Source organism: Balaenoptera musculus, chromosome 3, assembly GCF_009873245.2.
Source record: "Balaenoptera musculus isolate JJ_BM4_2016_0621 chromosome 3, mBalMus1.pri.v3, whole genome shotgun sequence".
NCBI classification, from domain to species: domain Eukaryota; kingdom Metazoa; phylum Chordata; class Mammalia; order Artiodactyla; family Balaenopteridae; genus Balaenoptera; species Balaenoptera musculus.
Genome location: NC_045787.1, coordinates 59,128,941 through 59,152,024, shown reverse-complemented (window position 1 = coordinate 59,152,024; position 23,084 = coordinate 59,128,941). Strand labels below are relative to the sequence as shown.

General features: G+C 38.7%; 1 protein-coding gene across 1 annotated transcript in view; it reads right to left on the bottom strand.

The window, feature by feature from the left end:
* IQGAP2 (IQ motif containing GTPase activating protein 2) overlaps positions 1–23,084 on the bottom strand; it is a 291,241-nt gene that overhangs the window by 110,009 nt on the left and 158,148 nt on the right. Inside the window, exons 6-9 of the mRNA XM_036849360.1 lie at positions 12,899–12,966; positions 12,457–12,570; positions 11,673–11,851; positions 8,602–8,689 (exon numbers count right to left, since the gene is read on the bottom strand). Of these exons, the coding sequence (XP_036705255.1) occupies positions 8,602–8,689; positions 11,673–11,851; positions 12,457–12,570; positions 12,899–12,966 (449 nt within the window). The remainder of the gene's footprint in view (positions 1–8,601; positions 8,690–11,672; positions 11,852–12,456; positions 12,571–12,898; positions 12,967–23,084) is intronic.

Below are 23,084 nucleotides of genomic sequence, written 5' to 3'. Positions count from 1 at the left end.
AGAATGGACATTTTAACAATATTAATTCTTCCAATTCATGAAAATGAAATATATTCCCATTTATTTGTGCATTATTTCTTTCATTAATGTCTTCTAGTTTACAGAGTACAGGTCTTTCACCTCCTTGGTTCAACTTATTCCTAGGTATTAGATTTTTTTGATACAACTGTAAATTGTTTTCTTGTTTTCTGTTTCTGATGGTTCATTATTAGTGCATAGAAATGCAACAGATTCTGTATATTAATGTTGTATCCTACAACTTTACTGAATTCATGTATTAGTTCTAATGGTTTTTTGGTGGAGTCTTTAGAGTATTATATATGCAGAATCATTTCACCTGCAAATAGTGACAGTTTTACTTCTTCCCTTCCAATTTGGATGCCTTTTATTTCTTTTTCTTATCTGGTGTTGTGGCTAGGGCTTCCAATACCAATGTTGAATAAAAGTGGTGAGATGGGCATCCTTGTCTCATTCCTGATCTTAGAGGAAAAGCTTTCAGCTTTTCGCCACTGAGTATGATGTTAGCTGTGGGTTTGTCGTAAATGGCCTTTATTAGGTTGAGGTATGTTCCCTCCCCACCCATTTTGTTGAGAGATTTTGTCAAATGCTTTTTCTGCATATCATCATGTGATTTTTAGCCTTCATTTTGTTAATATGGTATATCATGTTGATCGGTTTGTGCATATTGAACCATCCTCACATCCCTGGAATAAACTCCACTTGATCATCATATATGATCCTTTTAATGTACTGATGAATTCAGTTTGCTAATATTTTGTTGAGGGTTTTTGCATCTATGTTCATCAGGAATACTGACCTGTAATCTTCTCTTTTTTTGCAGTGTCTTTGTCAGGTTTTGGTATCAGAGTAATGCTGCCCTCATAGAATGAATTTGTAGTGTTTCCTCCTCTTCAGTTTTTTGGAATAATTTGAGAAGGACAGGTATTAACTCTTCTTTAAATGTTCAGTAGAATTCACCTGTGAAGCTGTCTGATCCTGGACTTCTGTTTGTTTGGAGTTTTTGTTTTTGTTTTTTTTTAAATTACTGACTCAATTGCATTACTAGTGATCAGTCTGTTCAGATTTTCTTTTTCTTCCTAATTCAGTCTTGGAAGATTTTATGTTTCTAGGAATTTATACATTTCTTCTGGGTTGTCCACTTTGGCTTATAATTCTTTGTAGTATTCTCTTATGATTCTTTGTATATCTGTAATATTAGTTGTAACTTCTCTTTTACTTCTAATTTTATTGATTTGGGTCTTCTTTTTTTCTTGATTGAGTCTAAGGGTTTATTAATTTTGTTTATCTTTTGAAAAAAACAGTTCTTAGTTTCACTGATCTTTTCTACTGGGTTCTTTTTGTTTTGTTTTGGTCTCTATTTCATTTATTTCTACTCCGATCGTTGTTATTTCTTTCCTTCTACTAACTTCGGGCTTTGTTTATTCTTCTTTTTCTAATTCCTTTAGGTGTAAACTTAGGTTGTTAATTTGAGATTTTTCTTCTTTCTTGAAATAGGCCTGTATTCCTATACACTTCCCTCTTAGATCTGCTTTTGCTATGACCCATAATTTTGGCAAGTTGTATTTCTATTTTCATTCATCTCAAGCTATTTTTTGATTTCCTTACTGACCCATTGGTTTTTTTAGTAGCATGTTGTTTAGTCTCCACGTTTGTGTTTTTTCCAGTTTTCTTCCTGGAATTGATTTCTAGTTTTATACCATTACGGTAACAAAAGATGCTTGATATAATTTCTATCCTCTTAAATTTGCTGAGACTTGCTTTGTGGCCTAGCATGTGATCTGTCCTGGAGAATGTTTCCTGGGCACTTGAAAAGAATGCATATTCTGGAGTTTTGGGATAGAATGTTCTGTAGGTATCTATTAAGTCCATCTGGTCTAATGAGTCATTTAAGGCCACTGTTTCCTTATTGATTTTTGGTCTAGATGTTCTGTCCATTGATGTATGTAGGGTGTTAAAGTTTCCTACTATTATTGTATTATTGTCAATTTCTCTCTTTATGTCTGTTAATATTTGCTTTATATATTTAGATGCTCCTATGTTAGATGTATATATGTTTAAATATTACATCCTCCTCTTGGATTGACCTCTTTATCATTATGTAACATCCTTCCTTATCTCTTGTTATAATCTTTGTTTTAAAGTCTATTTTGTTTTACATTTGGCAGGGTATATATGTACATGCCACTCTCTCACTTTGTCCCAGATTACCCTTCCACCTCCCTGTGTGGATAGGGAGGGTGGGAGGGAGGGAGACAAAAAAGGGAAGAGATATGGGGATATGTGTACATGTATAGCTGATACACTTTGTTATAAAGCAGAAACTAACACACCAGTGTAAAGCAATTATACTCCAATAAAGATGTAAAATAAATAAATAAAGTCTATTTTGTCTGATATGTGTATTGCTACCCCTGCTTTTTTTTCCATTTCCATTTGCATGGAGTATCTTTTTCCTACCCTTCACTTACAGTCTCTGTTGTCTTTATCTCTGAAGTGAGTCTCTTGTAGGCAGCAAAGAGATGGGGATTTTTTTTTTAAATCAATTCAGCCACCTTATGTCTTTTGATTGGGGCATTTAGTTCATTTACATTTAAAGTGATTATAGATAGGTATGTACTTATTGCCATTTTGTTATTTGTTTTCTGGTGGTTTTTGTAGTTCTTCTCTATTCTTTTCTTTTAAACTCTGTGGTTTGATGATTTTGTTTAGTGTTATGTTTGGGTTCCTTTCTCTTCTTTATCTTTTTTTTTTTTTTGGTTTGTGGTTACTATGAAGTTTATATACATACATATATATTGATCTCAACGTATCTCTAGTTCTAGTCATTTAAATTCAAATACATTGTAAAAGGTCTACATGTTTTACTCCCCCTCCACATTTTGTTTTTGAGGTCATATTTTACATCTTTTTGTGTATCCTTTAATAACTTATTGTAGTTATAGTTGATTTTATGACTTTTGCCTTTTAACCCTCAACTAGCTTTTTAAGTGGTTGATCCACTGCCTTTACCACATACAGTTGTCCCTTGGTATACATGGGAGAAGGTTCCAGGGCCTGCCGTGGATACAGAAATCTGCAGACACTCAAGTCCCATAGTCAGCCCTCTGTATCCACAGTTCCACATCTGTGCATTCAACCAACCTCAGATCATGTAGTACTGAATGTACTTATTGAAAAAAAAATTCATGTATAAGTGGACCCACACAGTTTAAACCTGTGTTGTTCAAGGGTCAAATGTATTTGCCTTTACTAGTGAGATTTTTCCCTTCATGTATTTTCTTATTTCTTGTTATTGCCTTTTTTTGGTTTTGTTTTCGCTGGGTTTTTTGTTTGGTTTTGTTTTTTGTTTGTTTTGTTAAAGAAGATCCTTTAACATTTCTTGTGAGTTTAGTGGTGATGACCTCTTTTGGTTTTTGCTTATTGGGGAAATTCTTTCTCTCTCCTTCAGTTCTGAAGGATAACTTTGCCTGGTACCGTATTCTTGGTTGTCGGTTTTGTTTGTTTTGTTTTTGTTTATGTTTTTCCTTTCAGCAGTTTAAATATATCATGCAACTCCATTCTGGCCTGCAAAGTTTCTGCTGACATATCAGCTGATAGCCTCATGGGGGTTCCCTCAAATGTGACTCTTTGTTTTCCCTTGTTGCCTTTAAAATTCTCTATCTTTAAATTTTGCCATTTTAATTATGACATGTTTTGGTGTGGATCTCTTTGGGTTCATTTTGTTTGGGACTCTCTGTGCTTCTTGGACCTGGATATGTTTCTTTTCCCAGGTTATGGAAGTTTTCAGCCATTATTTCATCAAACACATTGCCCCTTTCTTTCTCTTCTTCTAAACCCCTATAATGCTAATGTTAGTACACTTGATGTTGTCCCAAAGGTCCCCTAAAAGATTCCTATTTTTAAAAATTTTGTCTTATGGATTTCTGATTGGGTGATTTCCACTATTCTGTCTTCCAGGATGCTTATGTGTTCTTCTGTATCACATAATCTGCTGTTGATTCCCTTTAATTTATTTTTCATTTCAGTAATTATATTCTTCAGCTTTGATTGGTTCTTTTTATATTTTCTAATTCTTTGTTGAAGCTTCACTGTGTTCCTCTATTTTTCTCCAAAGTTCAGTGAGCATTTTAATGACTGTTACTTTGAACTGTTTATCATAAAAGTTACTTATGTCCACTTCATTAGGGTTCTCCCACCCCTGGAGGTTTTACCTTGTTCTTTCATTTGGAACATTTTCCTCATTTTCTTTGACTTTCTGTGTTTGTCTCTATGAATTAGGCAAAACAGGTATCTCTCCTGGTCTTCAAGGTGTGCCCTTATGTAGGAGTGCTCCTATGCAGTCTGTATATGTTGAAGCCAGAGTTAGATTAGGGGGCATGCTGGTGCAGCCTTGGTAGGCTGGACAGAGCACCAGGCACTTTTCAATATGCTGTTTCTGTGCTGGCACTCAGAGCAAGTAAGTATGTGCATGAACCCTTTAAGAGGGCGTCTGGGTTTCCAACAGCCCTCTGGCTCTCCTGGTAGTAAGCCCCACTGGTTTTCAAAAAGCAGATAAGTAGGCTCATCTTCCCGGTGCTGGTCCCCAAGGCTGGAGTGCCCAATGTGGGGCTTGAAGCCCTTGCTCATTAGGGAGGACCTCCATGTTTGTGACCTTCCTTTCCATCTGTGGGTCACACACTGGGGGTATGGGTATGGACTAGATCACTTCTCTTTCCCTCCTCCTTGTCTTGATGTGGTTTTCCCCTTATATCCTTTTTAAAAAATTTTTATTATATTGAACTATTATTGACTTACAATGTTGGGTTAGTTTCTGCTGTACAGCAGTGATTCAGTTATATATCTATGTATCTATGTATACATACATATATATATATTCTTTTTCATATTCTTTCCCATTATGGTTTATTACAGGATACTGAATATAGTTCCCTGTGTTATACAGTCGGACCTTGTTGTTTATCCATTTTTCCTTTATATCCTTAATTTTATAAGAACTGTTCTGCTAGTCCTCAGGTCATTCTCAGAGAGAGTTGTTCTATGTTGTTGTAGTCTTGGTGTGTCCTTGGCAGGAAGTGAGCTCAGGGCCTTCCTAATCCACCATCTTGATCCTGCCTACTCAAAATGTTTTATTGTACAAATTTAATGCCTTTTCCATCTTAACTAAGCACTTATCATACACAGTGGCCTTAACTTTTACAGTTGAAGGTCCACCAGCAAAATTAGCACAGATTTTTTTCCTTCTTCACAATGTCACAGAAGATTCATTCTTACTGTAGATCTTAGCAACTTCACCATACAATTTTTTTCTTTCTTTATTAAGTCGAGAACTTTCACCTTTTCACTTAAAGAAAGCACTTTACAGCTTCTCTTTGGCATATCTGAATTGCTAGCACCACTACTCTTGAGCTTTTGGACCATTATTAAGTAAAATAAGGGTGACTTGAACACAAGCACTACGGTACCAGACAATCTGGTAACTGAGATGGCTACTAAGTGACTAAAGGGCAGGATATATTGGACAAAGTGATGATTCACATGCCAGGTGGAATGGTGCAAGATTTCATCATGCTACTCAGAACAGCATGTAATTTAAAAGTTATGAATTATTTCTGGAATTCTCCATTTAATATTTTCACACCTCAGTTGACTACAGGTAACTGAAATTGCAAAAAAAGAAACTGTGGATAAGGGGGGGACTACCGTATCATTCAACCTTAAAAAAAAAAAAAAAAAAGGCCCTGATCACAGAAATGCCTTGGCTTACATCATCTGATCCAACCAGAAGCTCTGTGACGTCTCTACAAGTTATAATGTTCAGATTATAAAGACCCAAATTTTAGTGACCAAATGCAGGGTGATTGGAACAGTAAATTCACCATAGTTTCCAGAAAACAGAAATGGAATTGCTGACCAAATAGAAGAATGAGTGATGAACTCTGCCACCAGGCAATAGCAAACTGGACAGAACCAGCAGGATTTTGCCCTATAAAGAAGGCTTCAGGGTAGTAGAAATAACACAGACCCATACATTTGTAGATCTTTTCAAGGATTAGTCTGTCTCCCTAATACATGACTAGACTACAGCTAAGATTATTCTAACCCTTTTTAACAGATGACACTTTATCTTCTCTAACTATATTCACAAGGAGCTATGCTCAATAACTTTTCTACTGAGACACATCATTCAATAGCAGGAAATACAACTAATGCAACCTTTCATGCCACACCCCAGAAAATTTACACTTTTAGAATAAGTTAGAATAAGACCCTAAGAACCCAAACACTTTTTTCTATTCTTAGAACTAGTATAATAAATGAAAGAATTCCAGAAAGGAAGGTCAGCAGTTGTTTGTCGTGTTTGCTGCTCTGTTAAAGCTATCCAAGGCCTTGCAGTTGTGTCTCTGATTACTCTGAATAGGATCTTGCTTCACCTTTGAAAACTCTATTATATGAGTGGAAAACTGGATGGTAAAATATCACGAGAAAAATTATATCCTTTAAAACACTCTTAAGGAACCATTTCTTCCAAAAAAATAAAGTAAGCTTAACCACTCTTTTACACTCTGCATTTAACAAAATTTCAAGCCCTAATCTTAACAGAATATATGTAATGAATGAAATGCATGTACCAAACCCCAAAGTTAAATGATTGCAGTTCAAACAAACCTGAAGCCCCTGACAACAGATTTCATGATATTACCATTGCAGTTTTCACTTCTGCCATTACCATGGCTGCTACAAGTGTAGACACCTTAACATTTTAATATAATAAGCTCTATGGTTGGGGAAAAGCTTGTCAAGTAGTTACACTGACATATTTTAAAGCATACAATTTCTCGTTGTCATGTCACTGGCTAAAGTATGCTTTAGAGGATTTTTTTCAAGACTATTTTTAGTACTACTGGACCATAAATTTTCCAATGGGGAGAGATCAAAACCTTCAGAATAATCATGTTCTAAGCATGTAAAGCCATTAAACACTGCAATGCCCTTCATAATTTTAGCTGGTTATGCATTAGGGCAGATCATCTCATGACTCTTACTTAAAAGTGGAAGAAAAAAGTATAGTCTATTTGGCATCAAATTTGTGGTCAGGAAATTATGTCATTTAGTAGAGTATTGAAACAGTTATATAAGGCATTTTATTTAACATGAAAAAGAAATCTATTTTAGTGGTTATAAACATTTCAAAAACAAAGGCTGGCACAAAGCTATGGAACCATTTCCCCACTAAGCTTATGAACCTCAGAGGTATTGCTGGCAATATTAGTTTCTTCCTGTAATTCATTTCTGCCAGGCATAATGAAATTCTCACTTTTCAGACAGAGCAGAAAGAGAAACTTGAAACTGTGCTTCATGTATCATCACCAACATGTTCAAAATTTAATAAGAATAAAAGAATAGGAACACACATCTCAAAATGTCAAGGTGTTCCCTTAAAAAAATGTTATCCTAGCACTCTCCACAGTCGTAAATGGAGGTAAATTCTCAAACCCACTCAGTTGTTAACTCCTAGACCTTTCTATCAATTTTCTCTGGGCCTCCTTGATCACTGTTTGAAGCCTTTAAAATATGTCTCTACCAGCAACTTAGGAGTGAACTCCTGGGTAACACCTATAGGTGTGCGTTTCCTTGAAGGTGGTAAGAGCCATAAAGCTCATTCAAAGCTCATCTAGGAGGTTACGATGAGGGTTTAGGACTACTGGAATTAGTGGACACCCCAAATTTAAACTTGGCAGACGGTTCAGATGTTTTATTAAATTACATGGGCTAACTGGTCTTTGATGTATTTGTTTTTTGGGTATATATGGGTTATTTAGGTTGACCTAGGGGACATAAATGCCAAAGAGAATTCCTTACTGCCTCAGGTAAAAATAAATTTTATTAGAGAGAGGAAAAAGACTAATAAAGAAATTAATGTATCTAAACTTGCATATACTTATTTTAATTACCCAAGTTTTCTGTTCTTTATAGTCACACAACTAGGTACCAAGGAGAATTGTCCTGTGTGACTCCATAGAGTCTCAGGGATGTGGGATTCAAACCTGCCATCATGTGATTTATAGGCCTGTCAAGTCTTATTCACTTGCACCAAAGCTACAAAAGTGGTAAGAAAACAATTCTTACAAACTACAGACTAATGATTGGGAAGTAATAAAGAGCAGAGGTGTCAATAATAGCTTTTACGGTTCCAATAGAATGCCATACCATAATCATGGGCAAGGAATGACAATCTTTAACTCATAATCTTTACTAAATAACCTTTAAGATTAGCCCAATAAGGGACAGGTTCAAAATATGACATATGTTGTACCTATGATGAAACAGGAAGGTACAGTCAAACTAGCTTCAAGATGCTTGAGATACTTTGCATGGACTGTGGACAAGACAGCCAGAAAAGCTCCATGGAAAACTGGCAGATGCTACACCAGAATTAAGAGCAATACTGACTTTTAGTGGATTTTTCATCATATCAGGCACTTTTACAAGGATACAAGTTAAGAGTTTTGCTAAGATTTGGATAAAGAAAATTTGCATCTTCTAGAAGTATCCATTTCCTTCATATGATCCATTACTCACTGTTGACTTTATTTATATGGCCTTGGATTTCTGCTTGTGTCAGCAATTCTTCATATGCATCTCTTTCTTCTTCTGAGATACAGTTATTCTGCAAAACAAAGGCTTCATTGATTCCTGAAGTTAAATGTTTCCAAAGCTCGATATTCAAAAGTAAAAACTTAAAGAGTGCTAAAAACCATTTGCTAATATTCATGTGAACTCAATACAAGCATTTAAGAGTGCCTGATCTGTGCAGGGTACTAGGGTTAGCTATGCCAGCAAGGGTTACAAAGATGAACAACAGACCCAGTGACTCTCTGTAAAAGCCTAATTGTCTAATGTGCAAAACATTAGGTTGGACCACTTGATATTGCCATTTTTTTGTAGATCAAAACCAGATGATTATTGGCAATTTCATCTGATTCAGTCTAACAAAATCAAGAACACAAATAACAAATATACACAGCAGAACAAAATATATTCTAGGGAAGTACATACTTGGTTGGAAAGAAAATTTTAAGAAGAGACAACAGTTGAGGAGGGCCTGAAGGAAGAGAGTAATATTCAAGGCGGAGAGGAGAGAGCAGGATGTAGACAACAGGATTTGGTCACAAAGGTGGGAAAGCTTGGCATGCCGGGCTATAGCACAGAGTATGTGTCCAGGGTTAGCCAAAAAGATGGGGAGGTAGGTTGGGAATCCTGGAGCCTTTTAAGGCCAACAGAAGGACGTGTACCTGCAGTAGGGACTCAGGGGAGGTTTCTGGTGGGATGACATCAGATCTGTAGGTAAAGATTAATTTTGCAACCTTAGCTCTGAGAGGGGTTGGCCTGGAGAATGACAGGAAGCAGGGGGACCCATGGGGAAGGTGCTGAGACAGCCCTGAGACAAAGTCAGGAGGGGTAGGGCCGAGGCAAGAGCGGTGAAATTAGAAGGCAGGTGAGGGAGGTCAGCCTGTCAAGAAAAGGTAGCAGAAGACAGTGATGGATGGGACATGGGGGACATAAAAAGAGTTCTGAAACAATGTGGGAGTCATTCCAAAGGGAAGTCAGCAAGAGGCATGCATAGGAGAAGGGCAGGGTGAAGATGAGCACCCTTCCAATGTGGTGGGGAGCAAAGCCAGTGGGACACAGAGATGAAGGCATCTGGAGGAGCTTTAGTGGGGCCTGGTAGCAAGCTGACGGCTGATTTCTTCAACAAGTGGATGAGCTCAATGGAGGAAGAACAGAGAGAGGAGTGATTCAATGACAGACTTGGAAGAATCCCTATATTTGGAGGGAGGAATAGGCAGAGACATTAAAAGATGCAGAAGAGAACCACAAGCATAGAAGGCAGGGGGGCAGGCAATCTAAGGCAGGCGGGGCAGCGTGAGGCAAGTGTGCCAATGCTGGCAGAAGCCACCCACTGAGAAAAGGTTAGGATAAACGGGTTACTTTGGGTAACAGAGCTGAAGCTGATATGGCAAGAGTTGAAGGAGAGGAAAGTTGGCGAGGAAGTGGAATCTCAGAGTGCAAAGTTTTTTTTTTTTTTAATAAATTTATTTATTTAATTATTATTATTTTTTATTTTTGGCTGCGTTGGGTCTTTGTTGCTGCGTGGGCTTTCTCTAGTTGCGGCGAGCGGGGGCTACTCTTCGTTGCTGTGCACGTGCTTCTCATTGCGGTGGCTTCTCTTGTTGCAGAGCACGGGCTCTAGGTGCGTGGGCTTCAGTAGTTGTGGATTGCGGGCTCTAGAGTGCAGGCTCAGTAGTTGTGGCACACGGGCTTAGTTGCTCTGCGGCACGTGGGATCTTCCCGGACCAGGGCTCGAACCCATGTCCCCTGCATTGGCAGACTGATTCTTAACCACTGCGCCACCAGGGAAGCCCCAAAGTTTTTAATAAGACAGGAGGTGAGATATATGAAGTGAGGATCAGGAGCCGGCTGCCTTGTCGAGGAGAGAAACCACTTCCTCAAATATGAGGGGAAACTATGGGGAAAATATGAGGAAAGTGGATTCAAAAACATCTTCTCTAAACTTCACCACACCCAATTATTAGCCTCTAGTAATAAATCTGAAGGTAAGTCGGCTAATACAAGGTTGGTGATACCCAACAAGGGAAGATCTTTATCTGCTGCTTCTACACCTTCTAGGTAAGTTTTCAACATCACCTTCTATCCTTGTGACCTGTAATATTCATCATAAAAAGAAACCTGGGCTTCCCTGGTGGCGCAGTGGTTGAGAGTCTGCCTGCCAGTGCAGGGGACACGGGTTCGAGCCCTGGTCTGGGAAGATCCCACATGCCACGGAGCAACTGGGTCTGTGAGCCACAATTACTGAGCCTGCGCATCTGGAGCCTGTGCTCCGCAACGGGAGAGGCCGCGATAATGAGAGGCCCGCGCACCGCGATGAGGAGTGGCCCCCGCTTGCTGCAACTGGAGAAAGCCCTCGCACAGAAACGAAGACCCAACACAGCCATAAATAGATAAATAAGTAAATAAATAAAACCCAAAAGTTAAAAAAAAAAAAAAGGATTAAAAAAAAAAAAAAAAAAAAAAACCTAATTTCCTTATGGAGTGCATGGTCTTCTTTAACCCTTACATTTCACCCAAACCAATGGCCTGTGGCTAGAGAGACCACAGCCAGCGAATTTAAAAATATCCCTTGCTGGGAGTTCCCTGCTGGCACAGTGGTTAAGAATCCACCTGCCAATGCAGGGGACTTGGGTTTGATCCCTGGTCTGGGAAGATCCCACATGCTGCGGAGATACTGAGCCCGTGTGCTGCAACTACTGAGCCCGTGTGCCACAACTACTGAAGCCCACGTGCTCTAGGGCCCGCATGCTGCAACTACTGAGCTCGTGTGCTGCTACTACTGAAGCCCACGCTCCGCAACAAGAGAAGCCACTGCAATGAGAAGCCCGCGCACCGCAACAAAGAGTAGCCCCCACTTGTCACAACTAGAGAAAGCCCGCGTGCAGCAACGAAGACCCAACGCAGCCAAAAATAAATAAAATTAAAAAAATAAAATCCCTTGTAACATTACAGCTTTTTCAAACTAGCAATGCATAACTATGTTTATTACTGTATTGATCACTCAGAATCTCACTGAATACCTTCAGCCTTGCATTTTCCTCTTTTCTCTTCTTGGCCTCCCAGAGTTCCTTCTGATATTCCTGTGCAAGGTTGTCATCCACTAAAGTCAAAACTGCATTTGGGTTTCTTAGTGTTATAATGGTCTGCTCGGTTATTCCTTTCTCAATAGCTTCATTAATGGCTATAACTGCAGCATGCACTGCAAAGTAAAGAGAAAAAAAAGAACTTTATCAACAAAAGACAATATGGGCAGGTGTACTGGCCCTGCAGAACTTAAGCAGTTTTACTTTCTTTCTTGGGGTCCAATAAGCATTCAACAAAGAGACCTCAGACACATCACAAAGCATCCCTCTGACAACCTCCCCACCTGCCCATCTATCTTGGGTCCTGTCTTGGTGTCTGTTATGTAAGGCCTATTCATTTATTTGACTTGTACTGAACGTCTAAAATGAATCAAGTACTATGGGGTTGACACGGAAAGACTCACAGCAGTGAGTACCCTGCCACTAAAATTTAAGGACATAGCAGAGAAACGTTTTGGAGAATGAAGACATTTCTGTAACGTCTTAAATCACATTACACAAGTGGATGTCTAGAGTCCAAAGTTAATTACTTGGTTATGTTCTGATGTGCTCAAATTAACCATCTATAATACATATAATAAAATATATTATAATATATTCTAAATATTATGCTTATAATATCTTCTAAATATCCTATTTCTTATAACCAAAATCTTATAACCAAAATCAAGAATAGGTAAGTCTCAAGTCATTGGCAAGTTTGAATTTTAAGTAGACTTACATGCAGCTTCATCCACGGACAGTTCATTAGCCAGAATACCACCTATTTTGCTGAAAGATGGCATCTGTATTCCATATTTCTCAAGCTCCTTTCTCATATTACTGATTTCCTCCTCTGAAAAAGAACAACAACAAAAAAATCAATGAAAGCCACAGAGATGGAGGCAGGAATGAATATATTTGTGTTAAGAAATGTCTTCATCAAGAACGTGGGGTCAGTTCTAAACAAGAACCTTAGGAAGAAGCCAGCCTTGGTTTCTCATTTCACAAATGTGGGGAAACAGAAACCCAATAGAGTATAAACAAGATAATAAGCAAGTTTTCTCCTCTGATCAACATGAGAAAAAAAAAAGGGAATCAATAATATCAAAATGAAAAAAAAAATATTGCTACATTTTCTTAATAACCATATTGTAAAAAATTATCAAGATAAGGAATAGTACCTGTGAAGTCTACTTTGCCCAACAAATCCGGGATCTGGGGTGCAATTCCTAGTTTGAACAGATACAAACTGAAAGAGAAACCATAAAACTGTCAGAAACTTTATCATGTAGATCTTAGAGCTAAAAATTACATAAATCTTAAGGGCTTTTTTAGTTGAGAAACACCGAAGAGATCATCTCATCTAATCCATTCATCTTACAGATGAGGAAACTGAGTCCCGAGGTAACACAGTCCCTAGTGGGACCAAGACTAGAACCCCAGTCAATGTCCCAAAGACTGGTCCTCTGTAGTACACAGCACTTCCACAGGGCCAACTAACCTGATCACCCAGTTGTAGGGAGAAAAAGGAACACAATTAACACAAAACAGCAAGTAACTAACACAGTAAACATTTCTTTGGATATTATCAACACATGATTTTATTTTGTTTAGAGTATAGCTCAAATTATATTTTCCTTTTCATTCCTATATACACCTCCAAGTACCATATATCCCTTGAGGAAACATTTGTTTTATACATTCTGAACCAGTAAATAGAGTAGCAAGAACTACTGGTGGATGGAATGATGTTAAAGACAAACCACGATGTGGATATATTAATAAATGGAAGATGCAGAGCAAAGTGTACATATTTTTTTTTTTTTTTTTTTAAATTTTTATTTATTTATTTATGGCTGTGTTGGATCTTCGTTTCTGTGCGAGGGCTTTCTCTAGTTGCGGCGAGCGGGGGCCACTCTTCATCGCGGTGCGCGGGCCTCTCACCATCGTGGCCTCTCTTGTTGCGGAGCACAGGCTCCAGACGCGCAGGCTCAGTAATTGTGGCTCACGGGCCCAGTTGCTCCGTGGCATGTGGGATCTTCCCAGACCAGGGCTCGAACCCGTGTCCCGTGCATTGGCAGGCAGATTCTCAACCACTGCGCCACCAGGGAAGCCCCAAAGTGTACATATTTTTTAAAAGTTCAATAGGAAGCAATGATGGTCCCCAACCTGCCCATAATTTGACAAAAGAAGCTGGAGTCTGACATCTAAATTCTACCAAAGAAGATGAAAATATATGGTTATATGACTTTTCATCACTGAGCCATAATTTCTGCTCCATATTTGTCTTCACCTTCCCAGCCCCCAAGATTAATTCTACAGTCCAACTAAAAAATTCTGTATTTACTTAATATCAGTTCTGACAGATTTATAACTTAGGAGATTTAATAAGAAGTTAGAATTACACATAACATATATGGGAAAATGAACGGAGAATGATTTTGACGGTTTGAAGTACTTCAAGACTCACTTCAGATGTTGATGTGAGATAGATCTTAGTTTATAAAATATAAAATTTCATTAAAGAAGTTCAAGATCAAGCCTTCTTAATGGAATGAAAACTCTTAAAACGAATGATTAATCAGTGTAAGCAGCATGCACTGAAATTAAATTTTTTGACCATCTGTAAAAAATAATCACTTAGAAAAGCAATATGTGACCAAAGTTAAAAATTAGTGATCCATGGTTAAAAAAATACATAGAAAATCATCACCTGGAGTTAAACACTAAATATTTTGATATAAATCCTTTTAATATTGTTTCTAGAAATATCTATTCCATAAACTCATAGTATTCTATAATATGAATGTACTATAATTTACTTAACCAATTGCTGAGCATTTAGATGGTCATTAATTATCCACTATAATAATGTTGCAGTGAACCTACATATATAGATACACCTTTGTGCATATATCTTATTCATCACATAAATCCCTATAAACAAAATTGTCAAATTGAAAGGATATATGCACAAAGCTTTCAATATATTTTATCAAATTGTGTTCTTGGAAAGAGATTATACTCATTTATTCTCTGTGAGTAAAGGATTAACAAAACCCCTTTCCCTTCTGCAATAGAAGGTGATGTTTAACTTTCTAGCTCTGTTCCCCCAAGAACGCAATAAAGGTATACTGACAACCATGCTACCAGGCACCATGGCTTAGGAGAAAAACAACCCCTGACTGGGAAATTGCATCTTGACTAGAAGGAATCATAAATAGGCTTTATACATTTCAGGTGTTCCTAAGTCCAGTGACTCTTATAACTGGCACACTTCTTGCAGGAAGCTTGGAAGCCACGCTATGGAGCTGTTGCAATAGATACTGGCTCCTGGGGACTGAGGCTTACAGCCAGGGAGCCTTCTGCAACTACCAATATGAGTCTCACTCCTTCGCACCCAAGTTATCACTTGGGGTACCAAAGAGAACAGCTTCTAGATGGCTGTGTGGACAACTACATGGGGTGTTGGGAAGCCTCCCACTGAAGAGCAAATACTTGATGCTGTCCTTCTGGCAGGTTGTATTTCCTGGCTGGCTCTATCTTTCTGAGCATCTGCTAACCAACGTGACATAAGGCAGGCAGTCATGAGAGTCTGAATGTGTAATTGAACCTAAGACCCAGGTGATGGGCATGGCCCCACTCTACCACCAATCCATGAAAACGCCATTTTCTTTGTCCCCTTAACAGCACCCGACTCTATCAATGAAAACCTTACCTGTCGGTAGCCAAAAAATGTCATTTAAGTCTACATTACATTTTGTTCATTGTGAGGGTAAGCATTTTTCATTCTCGTATTTGGCCATTTCCATTTCTTCCAGGAAATGCATATTAATGAATTTTTGAATTTTCAAGATTGTTTTCTGGGGAGATTTACCTTTCTCTGGTTTTCCCCTCTTTTCCCTCAAAACCACAACCAAAGGACAATGAACAAATGACATTTTAAATATATGGTAATTTTAATTTTACTACTAAATTCCAATATGATATTCATATCTTATTCATGAGGGAAAAACATATTAGACTCTGAAAGTCATTCAATGTAAAACAGACATTATGTATTCATCATTCAAAGCTAGAAAGACAGGATACATTCTTTAGTTTATTTTTATTTTTTATTTTTTAAAAAACTTATTTTATTTTTGGCTGCGTTGGGTCTTTGTTGCTGCATGCAGGCTTTCTCTAGTTGTGACAAGCGGGGGCCACTCTTCTTTGCGGTGCGCGGGCTTCTCATTGTGGTGGCTTCTCTTGTTGCAGAGCATGGGCTCTAGGCGTGCGGGCTTCAGTAGTTGTGGCTCGTGGGCTCTAGAGCACAGGCTCAGTAGTTGTGGCAAATGGGCTGAGCTGCTCTGCGGCATGTGGGATCTTCCCGGACCAGGGCTCGAACCTGTGTCCCCTAGCCTTGGCAGGCGGATTCTTAACCACTGCGCCACCAGGGAAGCCCCCATTCCTTAGTTCAAATTCTAGGTCTTTAGAGATTGTCAAGGATATAAAACTATACAGCCGCTAAAGACTTTACTACCAAAGGTTCATGCCAAACAAGTCATTGTAATTAAAACTAGTATGCTGACATTTCCAAAACCATAATATTTTATGAACCAATTCACTATTTATCACATGGGAAAAATATTCCAGGTAAAAGGGAGCTCATGTCATGTGGAACAAATAAAATGTCCAGCTAGTCACACGTTCCTTTCTAGTAACAGGAACGACAAAATTCAACAGAATTAAACAGACAGGTATGGCAAAGCTACAAAAGAATTCTAGGAAAATAAAATCAAGCCATACTTGAAAAAATAAAAATAGATCCATAAATTATCAAAAATGTATTCATTTTATTACTTCCATTCTTTCACAGTACCTGTAGTTTGTAGCTTCTTCTTCCCTTTTACAACTAAATTAAAAAAAAACACCTGAACTAACTGACAAAAAATAAATAAAAATAATTCAATGGGAAAAACTTTGAAAATGCCACAGTAAAATTTAACTAGGGGACACCCATAAAATGTCTTCTAACAAATTTTATATATGTGTGTATTTATGATGTGTATTGCATTAATATTCTGCTAGTTTTAACATACTTTAAACTTCTATTCTTGCATCAAAGCCTAAGCTAATGAATACTTACTATCCTTAATATATTTCTACTTCTATTTCCCCACCTACGTAATGTTGAGATAATCTAGAATTTTAGATGCATTTTTAAATTTTCATATTATGCACCAAAAGTTTAGATAACTAAATTTTATTATTTTCTAAATTAATCTACATCCAATTTTCCTCTTTCTTAGTTTTATCTTTGGTTTTGCTATGTATAAGCATATTTGCTAAATAGAGAAAATGAATGACTCACTAAGTGCACATATTTTACTATTTTCATTTCTTCCTTGGGTGTTGGTTCTGTTTGTTGAATGTAATTCCTCTTTCATAGCGTTGGTTTCCTTCAAATGACTGGTATTTCCTGATTTGGGGCTCATCTTAAGGTTTGAGACTTGTTGCTTGTCACTGTTGATTGCAGGTCCCCATGACAGAAGCCAGCCTTAGGGAGACGGTAGGGGAACAATGGGGCTGATGCCCAGAGGGTGCCTGGTGTCTTGTCTTCTTAGATTGGGGTTCCCTGTGTCTTCCTGCAGTCATTAGCTACCTTGGGTACTTGTGTGCTACCCTGCCACCAGCATCTACACTTGCTGCCTGAGGGAAGGCTCAGCGGGTCTAAGCCCAATTATGCTGGCTTAGGGGCTCTCCTTTTCCATCTCTGCTTGGAGCAAACCCCATAGCAGCTCTGAGCTCTGCTGCAATGGCTCAGTGGTTTCTGGGCTGTGGTCTTCTGTCTTATTTCTCAGTCAATCCAAACCTGTCTGTTTGCTTTCTGTCAGGAGTTATCTAATTTTCTGATCAATGGATAGCATTCTTTCTTACTGCAGATGATTTAAAAAACAAAACAAAACCTACTACTTTAGTCATTTCATGTCAGTTTTGTAAAAAGAAAGACAACCATGCTCAAATATCTTGACACAACTGTTTCCACTGCATCTCCTTTGTTTACCTGGTCATTCATTTAATTACTATTTATGGAATATCTACTGTACAAAAAATATTTTACTCTACTGTGCTGTCCCTAAAATAAAGGTATTTAGTCTTCCACAAAACATAGGTTTGTTGGTAATATGAACTAAATTAATTACACTAACAAAAGTGTCAATGTTCCCCTATGGTACTAAAGAAATTAGAAGACTATTTCTTTCTTTTTTTCTTTTCTTTTTTTTTTTAATTTTTATTTATTTATTTATTTATTTTTGGCTGTGTTGGGTCTTTGTTTCTGTGCAAGGGCTTTCTCTAGTTGTGGCAAGTGGGGGCCACTCTTCATCGCGGTGCACGGGCCTCTCACTGTCGCGGCCTCTCTTGTTGCGGAGCACAGGCTCCAGACGCGCAGGCTCAGTAGTTGTGGCTCACGGGCTTAGTTGCTCCGCGGCATGTGGGATCTTCCCAGACCAGGGCTCGAACCCGTGTCCCCTGCATTGGCAGGCAGATTCTCAACCACTGCGCCACCAAGGAAGCCCAAGAAGACTATTTCTGATTATACTTTTTACTTCTCCATTGTATGCTGTATAATTGTATGCTGCATAATGTAAATCTCACAATAAGCAAACATCCTGGTTTAACTAAAAGTTACCACAAGGTGGAGCTGAGAAGTTAGTTACCTTTTGAATAGAAAAATCGAGTTTGATTTATCTCAAATCAGCTTTTCCTAAGCTAGTCAGGATCAGGTAGAAATCTCATTTGCCTTTACATACGTTTACCAAAAATGTTTTTTAAAATGTTAATGTGTATTTTTTATTTGGCTTAAGATTTCAACATTTACTTTATCTCTGAGGTTGAAGTTTGAAAAGATGACTTTTCATAGTGTGGGAGTTATGTACTGAATCTGTGTGGGGGGTGCTTCCAAGCAAGTTAGTCTAAGGGGCAAATGTTTACTCAGGAAACTGAACTTATTCAGTATTCCCATGATGAAAAGAATCAGCAATAGCAGCCCACTCCTTCCCAAGCATTTAAATTCAAATGAGGGAATTCATTACCTGAAGTATATAGGAAATCCAGAATCTTAGTCGTTAAAAGAAAAAAAAGAAGCCTGCCCAATCACCAATTTCTTGGAGCTCTTCAACACTGAATTTATTAAGCAGCTTTAGTGCCTAACAGGCAACACAAAGAAGCTGACAGCATTCTAAAGGAAGCTGAGGAATTAATGTCACCATTGCTTTCCATGTATAAGAAAGCGCTTGGTGTGAAATAGCTAGCTTTTTATCGCTCTAAAGGTACAGTACATTTGTGTTGCTGATAGAGGCCAGTTACAGAGGGGTTGCCCTAAGGCAGCAAAAGCCTCACTGGCCCATGTGCTCCCATTTGTACTGATAATATCAGTTCAAGTACGGGAAGCAATAAAGAAAGTAAACACACACACACACACACACAAACCTATTAGAGTTTTTTTCTACTACTTTCAATATATACATTAAGAGGTGCTACAGTAATAAAATACAAACTTAAAAGGCAGAGGCTGAATTTATTTCAACTTTTCTGGAGCACATCATACGTAGTTCATTTTATGCTATAACATGGGAGATGAATGTTTGTAAATCAAAGCCTCACGGCTGACCAGAAAGAAGACGGAACTGGAGTCAAGCCCTGGATCCTGGCCACAGACTGGCAATATCTCAATGTGTGACTCTGAGCAAGTCACATAACCTAATCCTTCAGTTCCCTCATCTGTGAAATGAAGGACCTGGACTCAACAACCCAAGGTCCTTCCAGTTCTGAAGTTCTGGGATTCTTCCTTTATAAATATCCTAAATATAACAGCTTAGAGACCTGTGCTGAAGTTCAAGTCTGATGCCACTGTTCTTTTCATTTTCTAAGTAGTAATGGAAATACTGGACTCCCTTTTGATGCCAATGACTGGCTGCCTCAGTAACAGTGCAGGATCTGGGGCCACACAGCCTGGGTGTGAATCCCAACTCTGCCACTAGCTGTGTGACCTCGGCCAGCCTCTCTGTGCCTCAACTGCTGTGGTTATGAGACTAATAGCAGTGTGTACAGAAAAGGTATGTCGTGAGGATTAAATGAGATTATACCTGTAAAGTACTTGGAACAGTGCCAGGCATGTAATTAAAAGCTCAGTAAGTGTTAGTCTTTGTTTTTATTATTGCTATTATCCTGTTACTTAAGTCTTCATACAAACCACTTATTAATAACCTATCACAGTGGTTTCCCCACTTTCAACACTAAGAATCTTTTACTATTTCCCCTTACTGACTCCATGTTTTAAATGGTTTTACCCACAGAACAAAATTATGTTTCCATCTTACAGTCACATGTGTCCCTATTAATATCATGTCAAAATCCAGCATTCTATACCTAACTTTCAATAAAAAGTGAAGGGAATCTTGAGGCAGTCTAATCATAGAAAAATAAGTTCAGTTAAACCAACTGAAAGGTTAAAAACACAAACTCCAGAGACTTCAAGTTGGAATCAATGGTGCATGTGCTGTGTTAGGTGACAAGACATGGTTTACAGCCTCAAAGAGCTTAGAATTTAGTAGGATGGAAAGGTAGACCCATAATACTAAATTGGGATAGGAAGAGGGAGAGAGAAGATGGGACAAACAGTGGAGAGAATTTTGAAAGATATGGCAGGTGCAACTGCCCTCCCTCACCTTAATCCCAAATCCTGCCTCCTCTAGATCTCCCTCCTGAGAACACAGGATGACAGTCTGTCCTTGGGGTTAAGGAGCTATCTCTAGGAAGCTATTCATAAAGGCAAATATGTTCTCTGTCCAAGATGCAAGCAATCTGGTATAAGGCATCAATTGGTTTCTTAACAGGAAAAGGGTCCCAAGGGAAGGGAGTATAAGACAAGAAAACATATGCATTAACTTTGTACCTGAGGAACTGGTTCAAAGGCAACCTGGTTAGCAAAGCAGCCACCTGACCTTGTGGGAGACCTGGTAGAGGAGGCCCTCTTCACAAAGCAGTCAGGGTACTTGGAACAGTTGGCCAACCGGAAGTGGGGCTGCCACAGCCACTTTCACAAATTCAAGCCTCGAAGGTGTGCTATTTGGGCATCTTCACTGCATCTGAAAACATGACCGCCGGACAGCAGCCACATAATCTGCAGCAGGAACAGCCACCCTTACCCAGAGGGCAGGCAGGCATGCCTTTACCTTGTTGCTGTCAGTGCAGCAGAATCTTAACCGTCAAATAAACTTTATTCAGTAAGAAAGCAGAATCCAGAACCCTCATCCGTTAAGCTAGGAAAATTGTTAGAAACCATGACTTTAAAAGGAATCCTTGAAGGGTAGCTGATTCTACACCCTAAGGCAGGAATAATCAGGGCAGGATTGGAACATCCTCTTGTGACCACAAAGCAAGGATATTTCAAAGAAATGTCAGGGACAGAGCTACAAGGACCAAGGAGCTGACCAGAAAGAGGTCCCAGGACAAAACGGAAGCAATCTGGTTCATCAAAAAAGAAGACACTAACCTTGGTTAGATCTGAGAAAGGCCTGGAGTTCAAAACGATGTTCAAAGGAGAATGGTGTGAAGCATACGAAAAGGAAGTTGTAATACAGAGATAAAATAAGACACACATAATATTTGTATGGATTTTAATAAGTTGGGAAGTGTCATTAAAATACAGGTGCTTTGTTTTTTCTATGTCTGTCTATAGTGTATAAATATGTGCTTGTTTTTGTACTATTTATACTACAAGAAAGAATAAAGACCAGGAACTCTGAGTAAGCCAAACAGTCGGGAAAACCACGGAAGTGTCCCAAGATAAAAACAGACTGAGGAGCACAGGTGGTGACAAAAATAGCCAGTTGAAAAGAGGGTTCACCACTGATGGTCACCCTCAATAGCCAAGCAGAGAGAGGATCCAGAAGCAGGACCCCAGATGCTATCAGCCAAGTGGTCCCAGAGAGCATCAAGCAGAGTCCATCCCTCATCTCCTGGGGGAGAAACCTCTAGAATGCCCAACTAATTTCAAGAAAATATTCAAAAGGCATGCATCAGCTTTTAATAATGTTAACACACCAGGCCAATACATCATGATGACAGGACAATGGGTTATGTAACACTGGCCAAGTAAGACATGGAAGTAAATCATTTCTGGGTGACAGGGGATGGAGACTGGATGGTAAATAAAAACCTACCCGAAAGCCATATACAGAAAAATGACAAGGTCTGGCTGATTTCACAAATCAAGTTGAGTCTGATGCCTGGTGGCCAAGGCTGGACTCACCTTAGGAGAAGAACCTAAACTGGCACCATGTTCCGACTGGCAATTGATTGGTCAGAAACCAGATCTGTAACCTGGGTGGGTCTGAAGAGGTATCCTGTTTCTGGTAACCATGTGAACTCTGGGTAGGTATCAAAATATTATAGCCCTAGGATGAGTCAAAATTAGTGGAGGGACTTCCCTGGTGGTCCAGTGGTTAAGAATCTGCCTTAGAATGCAGGGGATGTGGGTTCGATCCCTGGTTGGGAAACTGAGATCCCACATGCTGCAGGGCAACTTAGCCTACGTGCCGCAACTACTGAGCCTGTGTGCCACAATTAGAGAGAAGCCCGTGCGCCGCAACGAAAGATCCTGCGTGCCGCAACTAAGACCTGACACAGCCAAAAATAAATAAATAAAAATAATAATAAAATGGGAGGTTAGCAAACTTCCTGTTTAAAAAAAAATTAGTGGATAAATAACAAAAATACGAGTGAAACTTGTAGTATGGATCTTTTAGGATAGGTTTAAGTGTAGTAAGTTTGTAATAATGTATCTGGGCATTTTATTTCTGTTTTAAGGTATCTGAGGTGTTCAAAAAAGCAGTCTACTGGGACTTTCCTGGCAGTCCAGTGGTTAAGACTTTGCCTTCCAATGCAGGGGGTGTAGGTTCGATCCCTGGTCAGGGAGCTAAGATCCCACATGCCTCGTGGCCAAAAATCCAAAAAACATAACACAGAAGCAATATTGTAACAAATTCAATAAAGACTTTAAAAAAATGGTCCACATCAAAAAAAAAAATCTTTTAAAAAAGAAAGCAATCTACTAAATTTAATAATTTAAAGGAATTCAATTGTATACTGTTTAAACATTTAACAGTTGCTTAATACATTGAGCAATAAATAACAGGCAAAAAGTGTTCTTCTCCATGGCCTCCAGACAGAAAAAAAATTAGTAGTAACTCGTTAGCAAGGCTCTCACTCTGTGAGGTGGCTCCTTTTATTGTGCAGGCTTTAAATATTCCAAATAAAGCCACAAAAGGAAAACATGCCATATATATTTTTTAAGTCCAAAACACCAAAATAGTTACAAAC